Consider the following 21126-nt stretch of genomic DNA (forward strand, 5'->3'; position numbering starts at 1 on the left):
AATGAGTATCTGAGGCTAGCATTTGCATGGGTTTTAAGTGCCAGGGATGCCTTTCTCTGAACACCTTTGTGTTTGAAGAATCTATTCACAGTTAAGGGGAAAAAATGTTCAAAAGGGAGCCATTAGCACATTATTGAATTCTTGTTTCCAGTAGACAGCTGTGTTGTGCTTAATGCAATAGGGTGTATTTACTGATGCCTCAATGCAGTTCTTTTGATTTCCATGAATTTGACACACTCAGCACTCAAGTGTGTATGGCTTCATGTTGTTTCTTATTTTCATTACATGTTTCCTCCTTCCGAATTACAAAAGCCTCACTAGATATCCAGAGGCCTGGAGTAATAAACACTTCATTATGAAAGCTTCCCTTGTTCCTGCAAATTCACTGAATTAAAATCCTTCATTTATTGAAACATGCTTGAACCTTCTGCAAGAGGTTTTTGACAATTGCTAGATTTGTTTGGCAGGAAGAAAGGAATGTTGGAGGGAGAGCGTTGAGTATCTAAGAAATGTGAAAAGGCATATTTACAGAAGAGAGAAAAAGAATACCATGAAATAAAAGCACATAAATGGTATATAACACACAAACCCTCTAGAATTATTTTTCTTGGTCTTCTATTGCCGTTATATGTCACCATAAGAAACAATTTCATTCCTTTTGTCTCCAGTTAAGTTCATTATTCCCATTACGTTCTACTCTGGTTCAGGTCTCTTATTTCATCTCTTTCAAGAATAGTTGACTAAACTGCTCCCCCCCCCCCGCTTTTATTACATGAAAATCAAGCCTAGAAAGATATTTACTTCTCTTGAATCCCACACCTTCAATTATTTTTTTAAAAAATTTAGCAATATTTAGGATACTTCATTAGAAAATGGAGAGTTTTAAGTGCTTTTGGCTTAGAAGTGACTTGCTACCCGGACAAATGTTCTTGATTTCCAACATTTATGACCTCCTGGCACCACTGAGACGCACCCTTCCGCAAAAGAAAAGTAGAACCTGTTTTAGGTAAAAATAAATGAAGAGAAAAATCTTAAGGTGATCAGTCCTAGAGATTCATTCCAGTCACTGCTGTGTGACTGCCAAGTCGTTGTCATTAGTGTGAACAACCTCCAGCCCAACTTTCAAATAAGATAAAGAGATTAATTTACAGCAAGTGTATGGACACCATGGAAAGGGCTGAGAGTAAGTATGTCAGCCCCTAATTGTCATCACATATGGCCAGAGGGATGGAGAAATTTGTAATTGCCAGGATTCCAAGAATTGGGAACCATCCCTTTTCCAGATAGTTTTAATCAAATCTCGTATTCTGTCAAACATCCTTCTTTTGCTTTTTTAGGTGGTCCGAGATATTCTTCTGATTGGACATAGACAGGCTTTTGCATGGGTTGATGAGTGGTATGGTAAGTCAACTTCCCCAAAATGACTCATAGAACAACTTCATAACATGTTGGCTTGGGCTTTCAGTCCATCTGGCTTCAACTGCTACCTAGAAAGACAACAACAAAGGCAGGGCTATTGCTTCCTGTATTGGAAACAGCACTGTCCATGGGACATAATGAAGAAGAATGTAGTGATAGAAGCTTGGTCTAAAATAACCACAACACTTAGTTATTGACTAAGTCGGGCCTCAGTATGTTTGATGCTTACACACTTGATAATGCAGGGCTCCATAATTCTCTGTTGGATGGGCTTCAAACCCATCCTGATTTATCCCAAACTTCAAGATCAGTGCCGTGTGAAGCATCATATCAAGTGAAAGCAGTCCTTTGATTTAGAGACTATTGGAAACACTCCCTCACCAAAAACATAAGGACTCTAAGAATCAAGGACAAAGGCATTGGTACCACCTTATTTCTAACTGAGACTATTGTTCTGGCTTTTTTTAAAATGCTTTGGGAAGAATTAAACAAGTTCTGTATATTTTCAGTAAATGGAAAGAAACGAGGTTTGTTTCTTCCCATGATGGATGGAGGACCCTTCCCATATCCCCAGTGCTATCATTTTGTCCACATGAATCCTTGACATTGCCAGAATCAGTCGTCGGAGGCTAGTGTCCTTGACTATAAAAAGAAACAAACTATAAAAAGAAACAAATGTGACTTGGGTCATATCTGATTGCCTAATGAAATGTCCTTCTCCTTGGCCTTTTCCTAAGTCACATTGAATTTGTTCTCAGTGTAACCTAGATTGCATTTTGGTGCCTTTCTGTCATTGTTCCACCAATCCCTTCCCTCCTCTTAGCAGAAGGTATCAAATTTGAAGTGAAAAGTTACATTGGACTGAATGGGCAAAGACAGTGATTGTTATTAATGTTGTTAGCTGTTTCTGACCACATTTCAAAAGACAGGGTTCTGTAGGCTATGGGAGTGCTTTTTTTTTTTTTTTTTGCACAATTTTCCCAGATCCACGTCTTCTGAAAAGCAAATGCATCTTTGCATCTTCCTGGGTTTGCTCAAATGCAGACCTCTGGAAGAGACTCTTTGGAAAGATCATCATTTGCTTTCTCTTATCACACACCCCGAGGATGCTGCTCACAGGCAGCCATATTGTCACGCCTCCTGAACACATATCTGTGGTTGTCTATTGAGAGACAGAGGGAGGGAGAGTCTCCTGTGATTACTTCCCCAGATCATTAAACAAATCTTTCTGGTTGTTTTTTTTCTGGAGAACTTTTCTCAGATTCTTAAGGGGAGTACAGACACCCCAAAGGTTAAGAACTGCTGGTCTCCCCCAACTTGCACTCCACCACGCTCCTGGCATCCTTGCCACCGACACTAAGGGAATTTCAAAAGGTGGTTCAAATAAGAGGCTCAAAACTGGTGAGAAGTTTGGCAAGTGAACGGAAGCCTGAAGGGCCAAAACTCTGCCACACCGAAGACCAAGAGACAGGGCACTTCAGTAGATTTCTCTTGAGTGCCAGGATGCCTTAGAGGACTTTTCGGAAAAGGCAGCATCAAAAAGGGTAGCCGTGGGCTTCCCTGGTGGCGCAGGGGTTGAGAGTCCGCCTGCCAATGCAGGGGACACGGGTTCGTGCCCCGGTCCGGGAGGATGCCGTGGAGCGGCTGGGCCCGTGAGCCATGGCCGCTGGGCCTGCGCGTCCGGAGCCTGTGCTGCGCAACGGGAGAGGCCACAGCAGTGAGAGGCCCGCGTACCGCAAAAAAAAAAAAAAAAAAAAAAAAAAAAAGGGTAGCCGTGCCGTGATTAAGAGGACAAAACACTGCAAGCCTGTTGATCAGAAAAGAGAATTTGAGTAGAGGCAAGATATAGAAAAAGAAAATGTGGGCGGGAGTCTAGTAAGGGAATGGCTGGAGTGCAGAGCATGGGGGCCGATTCTTTTCCATCTCACCTGAGCCTGAAGCAACGAAGAGACTTAAAAGACTTTTAGTCCGAAACAAAACAAAACAAAACTCAGACTATTACAGGGGCCCAAAGTTAGAATAATGCATCAAAGGAAGACCTTTAAGATGAGAACATCTACTTAAGATGGGTGAGGTGGAGACAGGAATTAACTCAGAGAGTCTACTGACAAAAAGCCCTTTCTGTATCTGAGTGCAGAAAAAAAGCGTGTGGTTTAGCAGATATAGATGGTCAGGGCACCTTGTACTCCCCAGAGAAGGCATCCACCCATTATATATACAATCCTAGCCCCAACCAAAACAAGCAGCGTTTTCACTCAGCAAGGGGTCTGAGACCCACCCCATCAATTTCATTTAAATTACTGGCATCATTGCCCCCAGCTGAGCTGCTTGCCAGGAAAACAGTAGCTCCTTCATTACACAGATGCAGACACTCAGTCAAATAAATGAAAATAGCCCTGCTCACAGCCCCTTATTCAAGGTAATGCTGCAGACTGCGGGCCTTCCAGGTAAATGGCTGTGTCACCGCCCACCAGAACAGACCTTCAGTTTTGGGTACCTGAAGTTGCTTATTTTTCTTTGGTCTCTACAGGCTCAGTGAGGCTCTCATAGTAAACATGGAAAAGGTTCAAAGTAAAGAACTCCTTTCCTATAGCTTATGGCACTTATTCTGCAAGTGGGCCTGCCCCATCAGCGTCCTTGGGGTACTTGTTACAAGTTCAGATTCTCAGACCCCACCCCAACCTGCTGAATCAGATACTCAAGGGGTACAGCCCAGCAATCTGTGTTTTAACAAGCCCTCCAGATGAATCCGATGCTCGCTAAAATTTTAAGAATGACTTTAAATCAGATTAGATTGAAGGGACAGTTTAATTAATTCAATCCAAATTTAATTATACTAGAGAGTGGTAGATGTCTTCAGGGCCAACTGCTAAACTCTGATGCCTTGTAAGCATTAGGAAAAAGGCGCCCCTTCTGGGCAGTTTCAGCAGGTGCTGTCAGCTTAGGGCTGAATTTTAGCTCCATTGACCTCCTGGGCTGTGTGTTCCTACAGTGCCCAAACTGGACGCCCTTATGCACTGGCAGCCCAGGATGATCTCTTTCTCCCTGATTAGACTCACCACCTCCAGTGCTTAATTAAGAGTAAAAAAAAAAAAAGACACTGTAGATGATGGTGATCATTTCTTGCCCAAGGATTAATTTTGTATCTTTTCTGAATTTCAGCATTTGACTGTCACATAACTATTTCCTAAAACAGATTTTATTCTGCTCTTGTACATTGTAAAATATAACCATGTCCACTGCTGGAGGAATTGAGTTTGTCTTTCAAAGCCTTGATTGGTCTTTATCCATGAGCCTTGGGTGTCTCCTGCATGACTGCAACACTAATCAGAAGAAACAACTGCACATTTCAGAAGGTGGGGTGAAAGGGGAGGTGGATAAAAATAGGCAGCCCTGCTTCACCAAAGCATGGTTTTGCTTCACAAATCTGACAGTATTTTGAGAGAGGAACACAGAGGGTTTCCCAAGGGAGGTTGTGATTGAGTGGAACCTCGTGAATCCTGACCCTTCTAAAAAAGTAGAGGTGGTAGCTCTGGCTAGTATAGATGAAACTCCCTCATGAAAGTGACATAGAAATCATTCTGGAGTCCTTAGAGCAGCCTAACAACGAGAGAAGAAAGCTCAAGGTGGAGAAAGAAGCCAGCTTAGGGACTGGCATTAGCTGACTGAGTTCACCAAGCCAGCATTTTCCAATGGCCTCAGGTTTCCTGAAACATGAACTTGAGTGCTGTGGCCCTTATGCAACATTTTATGTGAGTGTGCTTACCTTCATTTTTCCGGGGAGAGAACCCATTGCTCTCCATCACATTTTCAAAGGGATCTGTGATGCACCCTCCTCCACCTCCCCAAATTAAGAACTGTGGGAAAAAAATCACAACTATGGATTACAATTCTAGATCTTAGTGGTCTGAATTACATGGAAAGGGTATGCACCAAGCCTTGAGGATTGGCTACTTTCACTACAAAAAAGTAAACTATTTATAACAAGCATCTGTTGAATTTATAACCATTTTAAAGAGTTTAAAAAAAAGAAAAAAAGCACTTCCCAAAGCATGGCCACCATTCTGCTGGAGTCAAAGGTGTATCAAACCTAATTCATGATTGCTGGAGCTTCCTCTGACCAACCACTTGTTTAAGACTTCCATTTTGACTTAGAGAAAAAAAAAAAATTACTTCAGTAGGCTGAGGAGCCTGGAAATAGAGAGAAAACATTTGTAGAAGGAAATAAAATATAATGTGCCATTGGACAGGTCACTGAATTAGGGTATATGATGCTTTATTAAAATTGTCGCCACTGCAGCTGTGCAATACAATGAAGGAAAATCCCTGCTTGCAGACATTTTGCTCCATGTCATTTGCAAGTTTCTCTGTATGTTCAAATGACTTCTATCCTGAAGGCTTTTCAAATATACAGTCTTGCCTTCACTTCCAGTGAAATAAACCTGCCTTCTTTAATAAAATGATTGAAAGAAAATTGCCACCAGAAACAAAGTTGAAAGACTAACAGAAGCTATCTGCAACATGTGTAGCCAACAGAGGACTAATATCTACAGTATATAAATCAAAAATCCAACAACTCAATAAAAAAAAAGGTTAAGAACATAAATAGGTAAACCATGGAAGAAGAAATGCAAATGACCAATGACCTCACTACTAATCACAAGAAACGTAATGAGAACAACAAGAAGATATGACATTTGCCCATCTGATAGCCAAAGTTTTAAAGAGCGATAATAATCCAGTTTTGGATAGGTGGGAGAACACACTAACAGTTTCTGTATAAAAAGTGATAGTGATAAGTACAAATAACCTGTGACCCAGTAATTCCACTTCTAGATATTTATTCTTGAGGAATACACATGTTCGTGAATATAAATACGAAGCTGTTCAGTGTAGTGTTGTTTATAAGAGCTAAAATCTAGTCTCCATGTAAATGTCCATTAGCAGAAATATGGTCAAGTAAACTATGGTAGACTCATACTACGAATATTGTGTGTAACAGTTAAAAAGAATAAGGTAGTTCTCTACATACTGGTATGGAAATATGTTTTTCCCATTAGTGGAAAAAGTCAGCCAGAATAATATATATCGTATGGTATACTATAGTATGATTCCATAAATGTGAAATTAAGTGAGACTGTGTGTAATAGTAACATACACGTGAATTCATAGGAAAAAATCTGGCAGTTATCTCCAGAAGGAACAGGGTTGATAAGGGAAGTTAAAAGGAATTACTCTGTTTTTTCTATGTAATCCAGTGCTACTTGAATTATTTCTATGGAAAATAATTCATGCATTACTTGAGTGATTCAATGAGTAAATAATAAGTGAAATCCGCATTTTATAACAAAGCAGAAAATAGTTGAAGCAGACCAAGACTCATACAGAGGTATATCTTGCTTAGTACATGGTTTAAGAAATTGAAGAAGCTTCTCAATTAACGAATCCCCTGAATCCAGAGCTTCTTTGACGAAGCTGAGCTGGTGGTAGAGAAAAGGGTTCTTTCTACCCAGGCCAATTCAGTGTGACCTCTACATGCTGGGACAGAAGTCTGGGGTCTGCTTACTCTCCTAACCTGAAGGAGGACGAGAAAGAGAAGGACAGAAATGGTCTTGCAAGAGGGCAAAGACAGAAAATCTTCGATGAAGAGGGCATTTATACCCCCAGATTATCAGTCACACTCAGATAGCCAAGTGTCAAAGATACTAGGACATGCCTTCCTTATCAGAAGAAATTTGGTACTAGTTCCAATAGTCTCTTAAATCAGGGAGTTAGGCCAGTGTTATTTAAGAACACTTCATTTAAGAAACTTTACTTAAGAAAAGTGAATTATGACCTTTCAAATCTATAAAGTAAGGGGTGATTATTGACCAGTTTATTTGCAAAATAATTGACATACGATTCCTTTGAGTTTCCCTGATACACATAAGCATTTGTTTGCTGGGAGCAAAGAGATCTGAACCTAAACTGTGAGAAATCACTCTGATCATTGAAAATCAATCAGTAATGAAGATGAATCATCTCCAAAAGTGTAATCTGTCATTGTGTGTGTGTAATTGAATTTACTAAAAAATTGATTCAAGTGTAGATTTTGAGGTAATACACTTTGCTGAAGCAAGACATAATGCATTCTACCAGATAACCTGAATAGGAACATTTTCACTTAATTAGGCTTTCCATAAATTATTGAGGAATATTGAAAATGTTGACATCATTTCCATAAGCATGTATGGTATGCGGGGATAGTTCAGGATTTAGACAAAAGTACTGGGTTGGCCTAAAAGTTCATTTGGATTTTTCCATAACATCTTATGGAAAAACCCAAATGAACTTTTAGGCCAGCCCAATATTTTCCTTCAGCATTGGCTGGGACCAAATTATCATCAGCTTTTAGAGAACTACTAGAAATGTTCTTCGGGTTTTTTTGTTTTTGTTTTTTGGCCATGCTGCTCGGCTTGCAGGATCTGTTTCCTGACCAGGGATTGAACCCAGGCCACGGCAGTGAAAGCACTGAATCCTAACCACTAGGCCACAAGGGAACTCCCTAGAAATGTTCATTCTTATGTGGTCTAATTGAGAGATTTTTTTTTTTCTTTTAGATGAAATTTTCTGCAACTTGGTTTCTTAACTCTTCATTTTAAGAAAAAAGGAATCATGTTTCTAGAATAGGCAAAAATTCTAGAGAAGTATATCTTACCTATTTGCAAATTGAAGGTATCCATCTTCTAATGACCTCAAATAATCGATTTTAAAATAATGTTCTCTTTTTCTTTCTTACAGAAGTAATGCATATTTGATATAGAAAACTTAGAAAATATAGATAAACAAAAAGGAGAAAATGAAAATTACCTATAATTCCAACTCCTCAAAACAATCACTCTTTTAACATTTTGAAGTGTACCCTTTCAAAAGTCTTTTTTAAGTGTATATAAGGCTTTTCTGGTAAAAAAAATGATTTCTTTTACCGCCAATTTTTTATTTAACAATATACCAAGGACATTTCTCTATAGTGTTAAATATCCTTCTGCATCATTTTTAACCACTGCATAATACCATCAGGCCCCTGAGTTGTTTTCAATTTTTCAGTATTATAAACAAGATAATAATGAGTATCTTTGTTATTAAATCTTTCTTCACATCCATAAAAATTGAGATATCTTTGAAAGCCCATAGTCACACAGTTTAAGCCCCTCTCTTAACATTGAGCTAATTAAAAATAAAGAATGATTTCCTTTGAGATTCACTAGAACAAAGAAATGAAACCGCCTTTGTTTTTGTTTTCAAAATTACTGGCATGCCAGCGAGGGGGGAAATAAAGTGTCTAATGAACATATGTATGGAGAAATTTTAAACTTTTAACTTAAAATGACCTAAGTATTCATTCCAGGTGTATTTGTGTTTAAGAATTTTGATAACCAGCGATTGAAATTAAAGTGATTGTATTGAAAGGATGTTATTATTGTTAACTAAGACGCATTTGTTCTAATCACAAAGCAGCATCTCTTTACTGCTTTCCATTTACCTTGATTTTCTAAAAGAAAAGCATGCTCTTTGCTTGGCCAGGCTGTTGCTTAGCTTTCTTGATACTTACATTGCTTATGGACAGCATTTTTGATGAACGGTTTCGGGGTGTGGAGGGGGACCATCAGCTAAATAAAATAGCCCAGGTGTGGATTTAGAGCTGCCCTCCATCTTGGCCGCAAGACTACACTGAATTAATTCATAAACTTCTGGCAAGTCTACCCTTTAGAATTGAAGAGACTCTCACATGACACACATGGATTGATATAAAAAGACACCGGACCACATCATGCAGAAACGACTTAAGAAAAAATTCCAGCTGCACATACCCGCTCTACATCCCCACCAAGCTAACTAGTGACCAAGGCAGTAGCTTGAATAACCAATTGTTGTGCATGTACCATTCATTGTAAAGAGTCATGAAGTTAAATTCTGCCGTGAGAGTCTCAGAAGAATGCCCACTGGGGAAATTGCAAATAAAATGTAAAATAACCAAGGAGTGGAGTGGGGAGTGGAGGATAAAGCAACAGAAGTATTTAATGTGAGACTAATTGTTATTTTTATGTTTCACCTATTGAAGATAACAGGTTCTTTGTTGAATTTTTTTATCAGTTGGATTTAGACAAGGCTTCTCAACCTTGGCACCACTGACATTTTGGACCAAATCATTCTTTGCTGGGGAGGCGGGGAGGACTGTGCACTGTAGGATGTGCCACAGCATCCCTGGCCTCTACCCACTACATGCCAGTAGCACCTCCACCCCAGTTGTGACAACCAAAAATGTCACAAAACTGTCCCCTGTTGAGAACCACTGGATTAAGAAATTAGCATTCTGAAATACTGAAAAAGTGAAGACTCAGGCCAAACATCATAATATCATGTGCCATTTTATTTAGAGATCAGTGTGGGTGGAAGTAGTGCCACCCATCTTTGTGCTATTATGCTAGACTTGAAGTTCAGTGCAGACCTGTACTCTCTGACACCATGTATTCTGTGCAAAAATACCTCTCTGTGTGAGCATTGCACCAAATCTCACTGGTAGCAGTGAGCATCATTTCTCTGCCCTCTACGTCATGTCTCTTACAATAGCAATGAAAGTGTTCTTTCCGTTGAATGCATTGTTGTAAAGAATCTCCAAATCTATTTTGAAAGGTATATGGAAGGTAAGTATTAGACCACACAGACCTGACCCTGTCCCTTAAAGGGATCTTCTAATCATGCTTTTAGGAGATCTCAGGCTACAGCCCTATCCACGAGCTAATACTTTCTACCCACCTAGCTCATTTTACAAGAATCACCCCTAAATAATTTCCACTCTTTTCAGTTCTAAGACTATTTTGACTTAACTTCCTTGTATTCACTCCCCCTTTGGCTGGTTTGCCTAACTTTATGATTGACTCTTCATAAAGTTAGTGAGTTCCCTGCTTTTTACTCCTCTCTCTGGCTTCTGCTCAGCTGCCATCTTCCCCTGAAGTCTCCCCCTTTGAAAGTTTGGATTTAATAACGGAAGTTGCCAACATCTTGACCTTCTTTCAGATATGACAATGGATGATGTTCGGGAATACGAGAAAAACATGCATGAACAAACCAACATAAAAGTTTGCAATCAGCATTCCTCCACTGTGGATGACATAGAGAGCCAGGCCCAAACAAGTGTATGTAGAATTTTTAAAACATGTTGCCCACCCTTTACCAAACATACACATAAACTGATCTTTGAAAAGACTTCAAATGCATCAATTCTCAAACTTCCACAAAAAAGCGTCATCGCCCAGAGGCTGTTGGTGAAGAACCTGAGCTGGGTCTTAATTGGACAGTGTTACCTCTTGCTTCCAGACATTTCCATTCTTTAACGCTGCTTGACTGGGGGGGGGGGGGGGGGTTATTTCGGTCATAAAACCAAGAGCATGTAGAGTGGAAACATTGTGTGGCCTGCACCACAAAAGAACAGAGGGGTGAAAACAGACGTCCTAAGAAAGCTAGACCATCAATGCTTTTAACTTTTAAAAACATAGGTAACACTCATTCATTTAAGTCATTCATTCTGGCTCATCTAGTATTTAAGTTTCTTTACATTTGCTTTGAAATGCTTTCTAGGGCTCTTTATGGCTATCTGACCCAATCACTTCCTTTTTACTTAGGTTCATGTCCAGATGGGGCTGCCATCTATGCATACATACTGGCTGAGCAGTGAAGGTGTGGTGAGCTAGATCTAGCCCGGGACTTAAGCATCAGAGAACCTGAGGTTATTTAATGGCACATTGGTGATTGAGAGCTGACCGTACGGTGTATGCCAGCATCTTAAATATAGTTCTATCTCAATCATTCGTGCTAATGAAGAGGAGTGACAGATAACAAAGAAAAATGTAATCGCCAAGTCATTTAAATGTATCTTTGGCCAGAGCTGTGATCTCTTTGGGTGCCAGCTTGAGCCCACATGTCTGTTAGCCCCACAGTAATACACGTTAGATATTTAAGAAATTGACAGTGTAGTTACAGAAAATTGACAGATGGCTATTGTTGTAAATGCTTTAGATATGCAAAGACCTTTGGTTGCACTTTGGAAATTTCTAGTGAACTTTTGAGAGCATGTCTTTGGAATGTGCCCTGTAAAACCTATGTGCTGCTATTGGATGCATGTGACTGCCCTTGAGGTTGAAATGGACTTCCTCCCCATTTTGGATGCAGTGATTGGATTTGCAGAAAGCTCTTTGGATCAGGAGGTGTTCCTCTGTAGGCACTGACCAGTTCCTATAGGACTTCCCCCTTCCTCTCTCCCTGTTCTAAAGTTAGAAGTGCTCATTAAGGAAACTGTCCTTGAATTTCTATCACTTTCAATTACCTTTTCTTTAGGAACGTTAGACACTTGTTCCCTCTCAGCTGCTCTCTGAAAGCCACTCACTATATATAAGCACCACAAGACAAAGGAAGCCAGAGGAAAGGGGAAGATGCCAGGTAGCCAAAGGATACTAAACAGTGCTTTCCTCATTCTAAGTTCTTACACCTTATTGAATTTGTTACAATATTGCTTCTGTTTTATGTTTTGGTTTTTTGGCCTGGAGGCATGTGGGATCTTAGTTCCCCGGCCAGGGATGGAACCCTTACCCCCTGCATTGGAAGGCGAAGTCTTAACCACTGGACCACCAGGGAAGTCCCAACGTGGTTACCTTTAAATGCTTACCACCATTTCCCTTATTCTTTGAATTCCATCAAATTGGGGGTCATTTATTTTTCTACATTTTTCTTCTCTATCATAATGAAAAAGTTGAAATCAAGGGGCTGCTGTCCATCACGAATAAAAACTGCATGGGTGCTCAGTAAATTTAAATCATTGACCTGAGTAGAGACAAACTAGATTGAAATTAGGCAAAATGAACATCCATGGCCACGGGCAATAAGGAAAATAACAGTCTCCTATTCAATTGAGTAGGTTCAATACTTTCAAGGAGGAGAACTTCTAAGAGACTCTGAACGGGAGTGTAAAATCAAACTTCTGTACTTTGGATGATTTCTGCCCCCTGCTGGATGTGTGGAGTGGAGCACTATATTCAGCCACTTGTATAGAAAACCTGATTTTTCAAAGATGATATCATTTATTATAGCAGAAACATACTGCTGAGATTTTGCTGACGTTCACTGAAATTTTTCTGAGTCTCAATTTGTTTTTATTTTTCTTATACTTTTTTTAAACATTTATTGGAGTATAATTGCTTTACAATGGTGTGTTAGTTTCTGCTTTATAACAAAGTGAATCAGATATACATATACATATATCCCCATATCTCTTCCCTCTTGCGTCTCCCTCCCTCCCACCCTCCCTATCCCACCCCTCTGGTGGTCACAAAGCACGAGCTGATCTCCCTGTGCTATGCGACTGCTTCTCAATTTTGTTTTGAAATACCTCCTTTTAAAGAACTTAATCTTATTTCTGAGCTTGTTTAATAGTCTTAGTATTTTTTTAAAGTGGTAAGTTTACAGGTACAGTTCTTGCTATATTCTGAATTTCATATTCTGTCAACACAGGCATAATTTTTTATTTCCTTTGTAAGAAATTTTTCCTTTCAGAAAATTTTAATAATTGTTCCTAGGAAATCCTCTTAAGGATTTTGTTTTTTGTGCAATATTCCTGGTTTGCTCATATGTTATATGACTCTCTGTCTCTCTCTCTCTGTCTCTCTCTGTCTCTCTGTCTCTCGTCTCTCTCTCTTTCTCTCTCTCTCTCTCTATATATATATCCTAATGATTAATACTATATTAACTCCATAGTTAGTATTTCCAAAGGGGCTCTATGTTTCATACTATTTTATGTGGTATCATCTAATGTGGTATCACCTACTAAGTTCATGGGAGAGGCCACAAATGAAAAATGGGTCTCTGGAAGCTAAAACAGATGTAGAAATCCATGGGCAGCAGATTTCACATTTTACAAGCTTTTAGGCCTTCACTGAGCTTTTTCTAATATGCCCAGTTATCTGTTTTCCCTGTTACCAGTAATAAAATTGGCAAAAGATACCAGGGATAGCCAGACTGAGAGTAATTAATAATAACCATAATAGTAGTAGTAATAATAATAGAGTTTCTAAGAATGAGAGAAGAGATACTAAACTATATAAAGCAAACCGGCCCTAAGAAAGAAGGCATCACTGTATTGTAACACAGTGACATTCCTTCAGTGTATGATGTCTAAAATGTAGTAAGTGTATATAATACGTTATTCACTGTAGTTACATTAGGGAAGGATTTACATTTAAAGGAATTTTTCTTTTTTACTTTCTCACGTAATAACATTTCAGGTATTTGGAAAGTCTACACCATCTGACAATGCCTGTTAAATGAGGCGTCACTGAATTTATTTCTTGAATGCCAAATAATGCTCTTTTTTCTTGTAAATAAAATTCTCACCCATTATGTGATACTATCCTTTTGTTCTCTGCTCTTTTTCTTTTTATGTTTCCTTGAGAAATGGTTTCGTTTTTTTGGTTTGGGGATAGTTAGCAGAGTTTGTTGTTGTTGTCATATCTTACTTGTTTTTTAAGAAGAAATAATTAAAACACAGCGTCTGAAAAATCTCAGGGTGGATACACAGTCAGGAAATAAGTAACCCCTAGAATACATAAAGTATATTCATTGAATAAGAGGATAGCATGTTGAAAAATTCTGATGATCTGCCTATTTACCCTATAAAGGTGAACTTATATTTTCACGATCTAAAGTGGATAATAGTATGTATCATTTTGGGGCCATTGATTGCTTTAATAATCTTCCCTTTATAGAAAAGATGGCCAGGTCTAATAATAGCTCTGCGTACCATACCATACGCACAACACACAGACACACACAGCTCCGGTGTGCTTCTGTACTCTCCTGATAAGTTCTTTTTTCAGAATACTTAAAGTACTCACTGAAAAGTGCTTTGGACAACCTTGAATGGTTACTCATAAAGGAATTTTTTTTTTCAGAGGTCTGCCTCAGTAAAAAGAAAAAAATTCAGGGCTTAGCATTTCGATGATAATTTGGGTTTATAATCTGGAGAGATCCCCTTATCATAGAGTTCTGATGGGTCCTTTAAAAACAGGCAGAGAGATGAATCCATTTGCATCTCTTCTAAATACGTGCTCATTTTTTTCTTCTTTCTGTTTTTTTCCTTTAAGACATGACAATGGATGAAGTCCGAGAATTTGAACGAGCCACTCAGGAAGCCACCAACAAGAAAATTGGCGTTTTCCCCCCTGCCGTTTCTATCTCCAGCATTCCCCTGCTGCCGTCCTCAGTCCGCAGCGCCCCTTCCAGCGCTCCATCCACTCCTCTCTCCACAGATGCGCCAGAATTTCTGTCGGTTCCCAAAGATCGGCCCCGGAAAAAGTCTGCCCCAGAAACTCTCACGCTTCCAGACCCTGAGAAAAAAGCCACCCTGAATTTACCTGGCATACATTCTTCAGATAAGCCATGTCGGCCTAAAGCAGAGTAACTTCATAAGAATATTTCATGGGGTTTTATATTTTCGGTTTGGGGTCTTGTTTTTTTTGTTTTTTGTTTTTTTTTTAATAATCTGGTATAGAAAAAGACTGCTTTGTCACTCAGACATGTCCCTTTGATCTTTTGAGTGTGCATGTAGTTAAGTAATTTCACATATGATTCCTTAAGTATGCCACACAGCGTCATATTAGATGTAAGATGTAAGACTTGCAAAGGACAGAAGGGATCTTCTGTAGCCACAGCTGGATGCCAGGGAGGAAGCCTTGTTTATTGGGCATTTGATGAGGTTGGCATGGACTTCAAGGGTAAATAAATGAAAACTTTGCACCACTGTGTTACAAGGTGTAGTGAAATAGTGAAGTCAGTTTCCTCCCATCAAACCTGAAATTCTCAAAAATATTCTCAGGCATAATATACCTAAATGTTAAATTTTGAACTGCTCCTTACCAATACTTGAATACCAGTAGTTACTGAGATTCCTATTTGCGTTAGTCTGACTCAGGATTTGGGGCCTAATTAACTCTTCAAATTTTTTGGAAATTTTAATTATCAACATGTAGAGGCTCCAAGTGCAATTAACAGTAACTTATTTATACCTTTCACAGAATTTAATAAAGATTCCACTTGTTTCTGTCTTTTAATAACTTTCCCCTTCGTGCCCTTGTGGCCTCAGAAATCTTTTAAGAATTACATGGATGAATGTGACCATAACTGTCTGATTTTGGGATGGTTTGGTTTAGGAACCAAGAGGCCCAGGTGAGGCAAACGTCTTTTTTTTTCTACAGGTACCAACGAACCTTGACCTATCACCTTCCGTCATCCTTTAAGATTCTCAGAATTTGCAATTAATTGAGTAGAATTCATTGACTCTTTACCCATTCAAAGAAGTTCAAGGATAGAGTAAACTACCTGGACTTTAACACTGTCAGAGTTGTCTCCCATCCCCTTCCTCATTTTACTCTTAATAACATCTAGACCTACCTGAACGGATTGCCCATCACTAGACCTTAGAAAAGATTGTCATTCTCTTGCTCCTTACTTGAAATCCAAATATTGGGAATGTCACAATAGTCGAGTGAATACAGTCGAGTGGGAGGAGAAAATGAGCAGAATGGCTGACTCCTATCTGTAGAGTAACGAGGAAAAGTGATAAAAGATGCCCCTCTGTCTAGCTTTCTTTTCTGAGAGTATTGGTAATGCAAGATTAGACTCAAGGTTGATGGGAGACAAGATCACTCACCAAAGTGGCAGAAAGAGAACTCTCCTTTGATCTAAAGAGAAAACTGCCACCTTCGTACCTCACTGCCTTTAAACACAGAAAGAAGAGCAAACAGAATCTGGCATTTCCTTTTGTCCTCCAAGAGAGGAAGAGAACAAGGTAATTGGGCAACTCCAAGGCCCCAGCTAGCCTTCCTGACCATAACCTCCAACCTCAGGAAAGGGACCTTCCCCAAACACAGATTCCAAAGGACACTACATAGACCAAGGAGGGTATCCTCCTCCTCTTACACAGCCTCTCAGCCAGTGGACCCTGCCTGCTTCTCTCTCTCAGAGCACAGCACTCTGCCTAGTGTCCTTCCAGTTAACAGACTCTCCCAAGGTGCAGGTGCTGGCCCCATGAGCCCAGCACCAAGTGTTCTAAGTCATATGTCAGATTGTCAAGATCATTTCTTTATCTATAGGTTGACATTTAGCTTAATAAATAAATAAACCCAGAACTCAAAGGGAACCCATTGCAAATAGCTTAGATCAACAGTGCATCTCTTCCCTAAGAATGATAGCATCATAGTACGACACCGCCTTTGCATGGTATGGTAGCATGATTTTTGCTTGTGGGAAAACTCAATCTTTTATCAAGACCTCTTGGACTTCTCAATGGCTCTCTTTCGACACAGTAGCACTTAACAAGAATGTTTCCCTTTGGAAGTAAAATTCTCCTTTCAGAAGACAGTGACATAGTGTGTATATTTGCTTACCATTTGCAAGCTGAAATCAGGATGGGGTGGGATCGTGATTTTTGCATGGAATGAATTTATTTTGTGCATGCTGTTCACACATCTAGACCTAGTTTTTCTGTTGATGCCATTGCTAATTTTCCATTTTTGTAAAGTAGCTTCTGCTATCCAGGTCAGCAATTCTATATGCTTTAGAAAGCTAATTTCTGGTTTCCTACTGTGAGTTTTCTTTCTCTTATAGCCAGTACAATACCACAGACATTACTTGCAAAACTACCACTGATAGTGTAATTCTTAGCCAACAAATATGTGTGCTCTTAAAGTATGTTCAGTTTTTCTGTCTACATGTGGTTTGTGTGCATTTTAATGGGGGGGGGGAGACGGGTGCAGATATTCCTTTAGCTGCTTTGAATATTTAGTCCAGTCATCACAGGGCATAAATGACTTCAGTATTTTATTTGTCTTGATTGTCAAGTGTCATTTCACAGTCTCCATACATGAATTTGTTTATTGTGGGGTACAAACCTGCGATGAATGTGTATATAGAACATTATAAATTCCTATAAGGCTGGAAACTAAGTGGCTGCATGATGGAAATTTAGAAGAAAAGAAAAGCAGAAACTTGAATTCATTAAGCATGTTTAGGGGAAGAATAGAATCTTAACTCAGTGCCTCTGTCTGCAATGTGGAAACCTTCAACCTTGGTCACCAAAATTGTACTATACCTGTATATATATAAATATAGTGAATCCGACACCACCAGTTTTAAGTCTCTGGTAGCCAAATTAAAATAAATAATCCACAGAATAACACGTATGTTCACCCGATCTTTGTCTCTCATGTTAGTGGAGACCATCAAAATGACCATAGATTTCATTACTTTGAATGGACTTCAAATTACAAAATGCCCTTGTGCTTTTCGTTGGCTATAGTACAGCACTGTTGCTTTAGCTGTGCTTTCCCAGGATAAGAAGCCCTTGGTGTTTTTACTGCATAAACTTTGTCAGAAGTCAGCTCTGAAGACCATTTCATTTTCCTACTTTTGGGCTGGAATAAGACAAAGCAAAGAGGAAGCATAACGACAAAGGAGTCCGTGACATTTTTGTTACTACATGATAACCAAAACAGTATGAGTCCACTGGTGAACGAATTTATAAACCCTTCTGTTTTGGTCTTGCATTTGTGTGAGGGAAAATGGCTTTAAGTTATTTGGAGGTATTTATTAGCCATGTTTTTGGTTGTGAAAATAAATCTTTAAATAGCACAATTGTGTGTGTCTAATGTAGACACTCAAAAAACACAAAAAGACCCCCAAAAGTTATGTGGTTTTCTTCCAAGACACTGTAATAAACAGTGACCTAAGAGAATAGACTCTGACACTTCTCAAGAAATCATTTTTCCATGAAAATTTCAAGGCTAATGGATTTATGCGTATTTTAAAATTCTACTCGCCTTAGCATCTTTTCAATGGCTCAGAGACGACACGTCACTGGCTGGCATAGGTCAACAACAATTTTACTTTTCAGAAGGGCCAGAGAATAATTTACTCCACATGTAATACGTACTCAGATAATCCAATGGGAAAGATTGTTTAAATAGTTTTAGTCCCTTTCTGATCATCTGATTCAGTAGGCTGGGTGACGATATGCCATCTAAGCCATAATTCTTGAAATTAAAAAAAAAACCAGTGACTGCACTTGATCATAAATCATTTAAAACTATTCTTTCCTGCTGAAACCGAGTGTTACACAAGAGCATGGCAATGGCATACAGGGGCAACACCAGATTCTTCTGTGTTCTACCTTCAAAACAATCTGTTTCATTTGAAATGTAAGTGTTTAAGCTTTTTAGGAGTTAGTGCAATAAGAGAATGTGAATATGTTGAGACCTTTCCAGATGCTGTTATTGTTATTTTGTCGTTAAGTTAACAGATGCCTTAGGGTAAGCCTCTCAATGTTTTTGCTTAAAATCGAAAGCCTGTCTGTTGAATTGCAAGTCTCCCTTCAGTTTGTGTGAGTCACCAAGGAGAGGTTCTTTGAGTTGATGTTATACCTGTGCCACTTGTATGTAGCTTCAAGTGTAATTTTTAGCGTTTACATTTCGAGCTGAGATCTTGATTAAATGAGTCAATATACCACTGCCACAGCTGAGGGACCAAGTTTTGGGCTGCACGGTGTTATAGACAGCAAGCAAAGCAAACAAAATTGATCCTCACACACGCCATCCTCCTGTGTCATTTTATGGCTGTTTTGTGGTTTTTTTCCCAGTTATTTATTATTGATAATAACTTACTTTTTCTTACATTCTGTTGTAAATAAAGTACAAAGCAATCTTCTTTCCAAGTGTAGCTTCCTCTCTGTCTTTCTCAGATCTTCCCAAGGAAATGTTAACTATTGGGAACTTGGGGGTTGATGGGAAAGAAGCTATCAAGGGAGAAAGAACAAGCCAAAGGCCGGAACTTAGACCCAGTTCTAGGGGACTTGTGTGCAAAGAAGCCTGGCCTGCTAAGAGGCGTATGGTGTCTTCAGGGCTGGGCCCTTGGTAAGAAATGCCTGGGTGCCAGCTCTAACTCTCCAGCCAAAAAATACCCAAAGTGAATATAATCCGGTGGGATACACATGCAGACTCATCCATCCACCCATCAGGTGCTTGGTTACCCCTCATCAAATGTGAGGCAAGAGTCTTGAGTGGTAACCAAGGTAAAGCATCCCCCAGGGAATCTGTAGAAACACCACCTTAGGGGGGACACCAGATCCTCTCCACCGCAGGGCAAGCCAGGTAAGCTGCGCTGAAATGGCTCTGACCTGACCGGTGGTTTCTCCATCTCAAGTAGCTCCTGTTGTTCACAAAAGCGTCCTCTGGGGACGGGAGGAGGAGCACAGAAATGCTTTAGCACCATCTTTCAATAGTCTCCTCGGAGCTTAAGCAGAGACACACCTCTCCCTCCTATTCAATCCTGTAATGCGTGTCAGTATCCATATTATTATTCTTTTTATTGAAGTACAGTTGATTTACAATGTTGTGTTACTTTCTGCTGTACAGCAAAGTGATTCAGTTATACATATGTACATTCTTTTTCATATTCTTTTCCCTTATGGTTTATCACAGGATACTGAATATAGTTCCCTGTGCTATGCAATACGACTTTGTTGTTTATCCATTCTATATATAATAGTTTGCATCTGCTAATCCCCAACTCCCAATCCTCCCTCCCCCACCCCCCCATCCCCCTTGGCAACCACAAGTCTATTCTCTATGTCTGTGAGTCTGTTTCTGATTTGTAGATACGTTCATTTGTATTATTTTTTAGATTCCACATATAAGTGATATCATATGGTATTTGTCTTTCTCTGTCCGACTTACTTCACTTAGTATGATCAACTCTAGGCCCATCCATGTTGCTGCAAATGGCATTATTTCATTCTTTCTGATGGCCGAGTAATATTCTGTTGTATATATGTACCACATCTTCTTTATCCATTCCTCTGTCGATGGACATTTAGGTTGCTTCCATGTCTTGGCTATTGTGAATAGTGCTGCTGTGAACATAGGGGTGCGTGTATCTTTTCGAATTAGAGTTTTGTCCAGGTATATGCCAAGGAGCATCCACATTGTGTGCCTCAATCTCTGATTGCGCCAGGCCACAGCTTCCTCTGACAGTGCACCATAACTACACTGAAGATGGTCGCCAGATTACGTACACTAATTCAGTTAATCAAAACATGCTTGAGTTTCGAGCTGCAAATTCACCATTACCACTCCTGCCCTGCCATTTTTTTAAATATTTTTTATTCATTTATGGCTGCATTGGGTCTTCGTTGCTGTGGCGCAGGCTTCAGCAGTTGTGGCACGTACTGCCCTGCCTTTTCATTTGTTCTTCAAAACACACGAACTTCCCACACATAGTTGCTGGCTGAAAGCGAACTCGGTACAGCCAGGCTGGCTGTTTCTTCCTGGGGCCAAACTATATAGGTTGCCTGATGTTAAATGTATAGATATTTATCACATCACCAGTTTCCCTGTACAGCTTTTAATCATGATGTTATCTCATTTGAGTGTTACTGTTAGATTTCTGCACACCCACGTTCTTTTCTAAAACTTCCTGTTTCCTTCACTATATTCACTTGGGATTTTTTGCCTCCAGCTTCCAACTGTACCTTGGCCTCTCAGGTTTAAGATCAATCATGTATCGTTTCTCCTAGCCCTGCTCTGAAATATCCCTAAATGAAAATGTTAGTCTCAAGCCTGAAGCTTT

At 39.5% G+C, this 21126-nt stretch overlaps 1 protein-coding gene across 1 annotated transcript in view; it reads left to right on the top strand.

Moving 5' to 3' along the window:
• Positions 1–16435, top strand: part of PITPNC1 (phosphatidylinositol transfer protein cytoplasmic 1) — a 253667-nt gene extending 237232 nt beyond the window's left edge. The window contains exons 8-9 of the mRNA XM_082860482.1: positions 1338–1401; positions 14592–16435. Coding sequence (XP_082716608.1) covers positions 1338–1401; positions 14592–14908 — 381 coding nt within the window. The 3' untranslated portion in view covers positions 14909–16435. The remainder of the gene's footprint in view (positions 1–1337; positions 1402–14591) is intronic.
• The last annotated feature ends 4691 nt before the right edge of the window (positions 16436–21126 follow it).

This window comes from Leucopleurus acutus (assembly GCF_964270905.1).
Source record: "Leucopleurus acutus genome assembly, chromosome: 19".
Taxonomy (NCBI): Eukaryota; Metazoa; Chordata; class Mammalia; order Artiodactyla; family Delphinidae; genus Leucopleurus; species Leucopleurus acutus.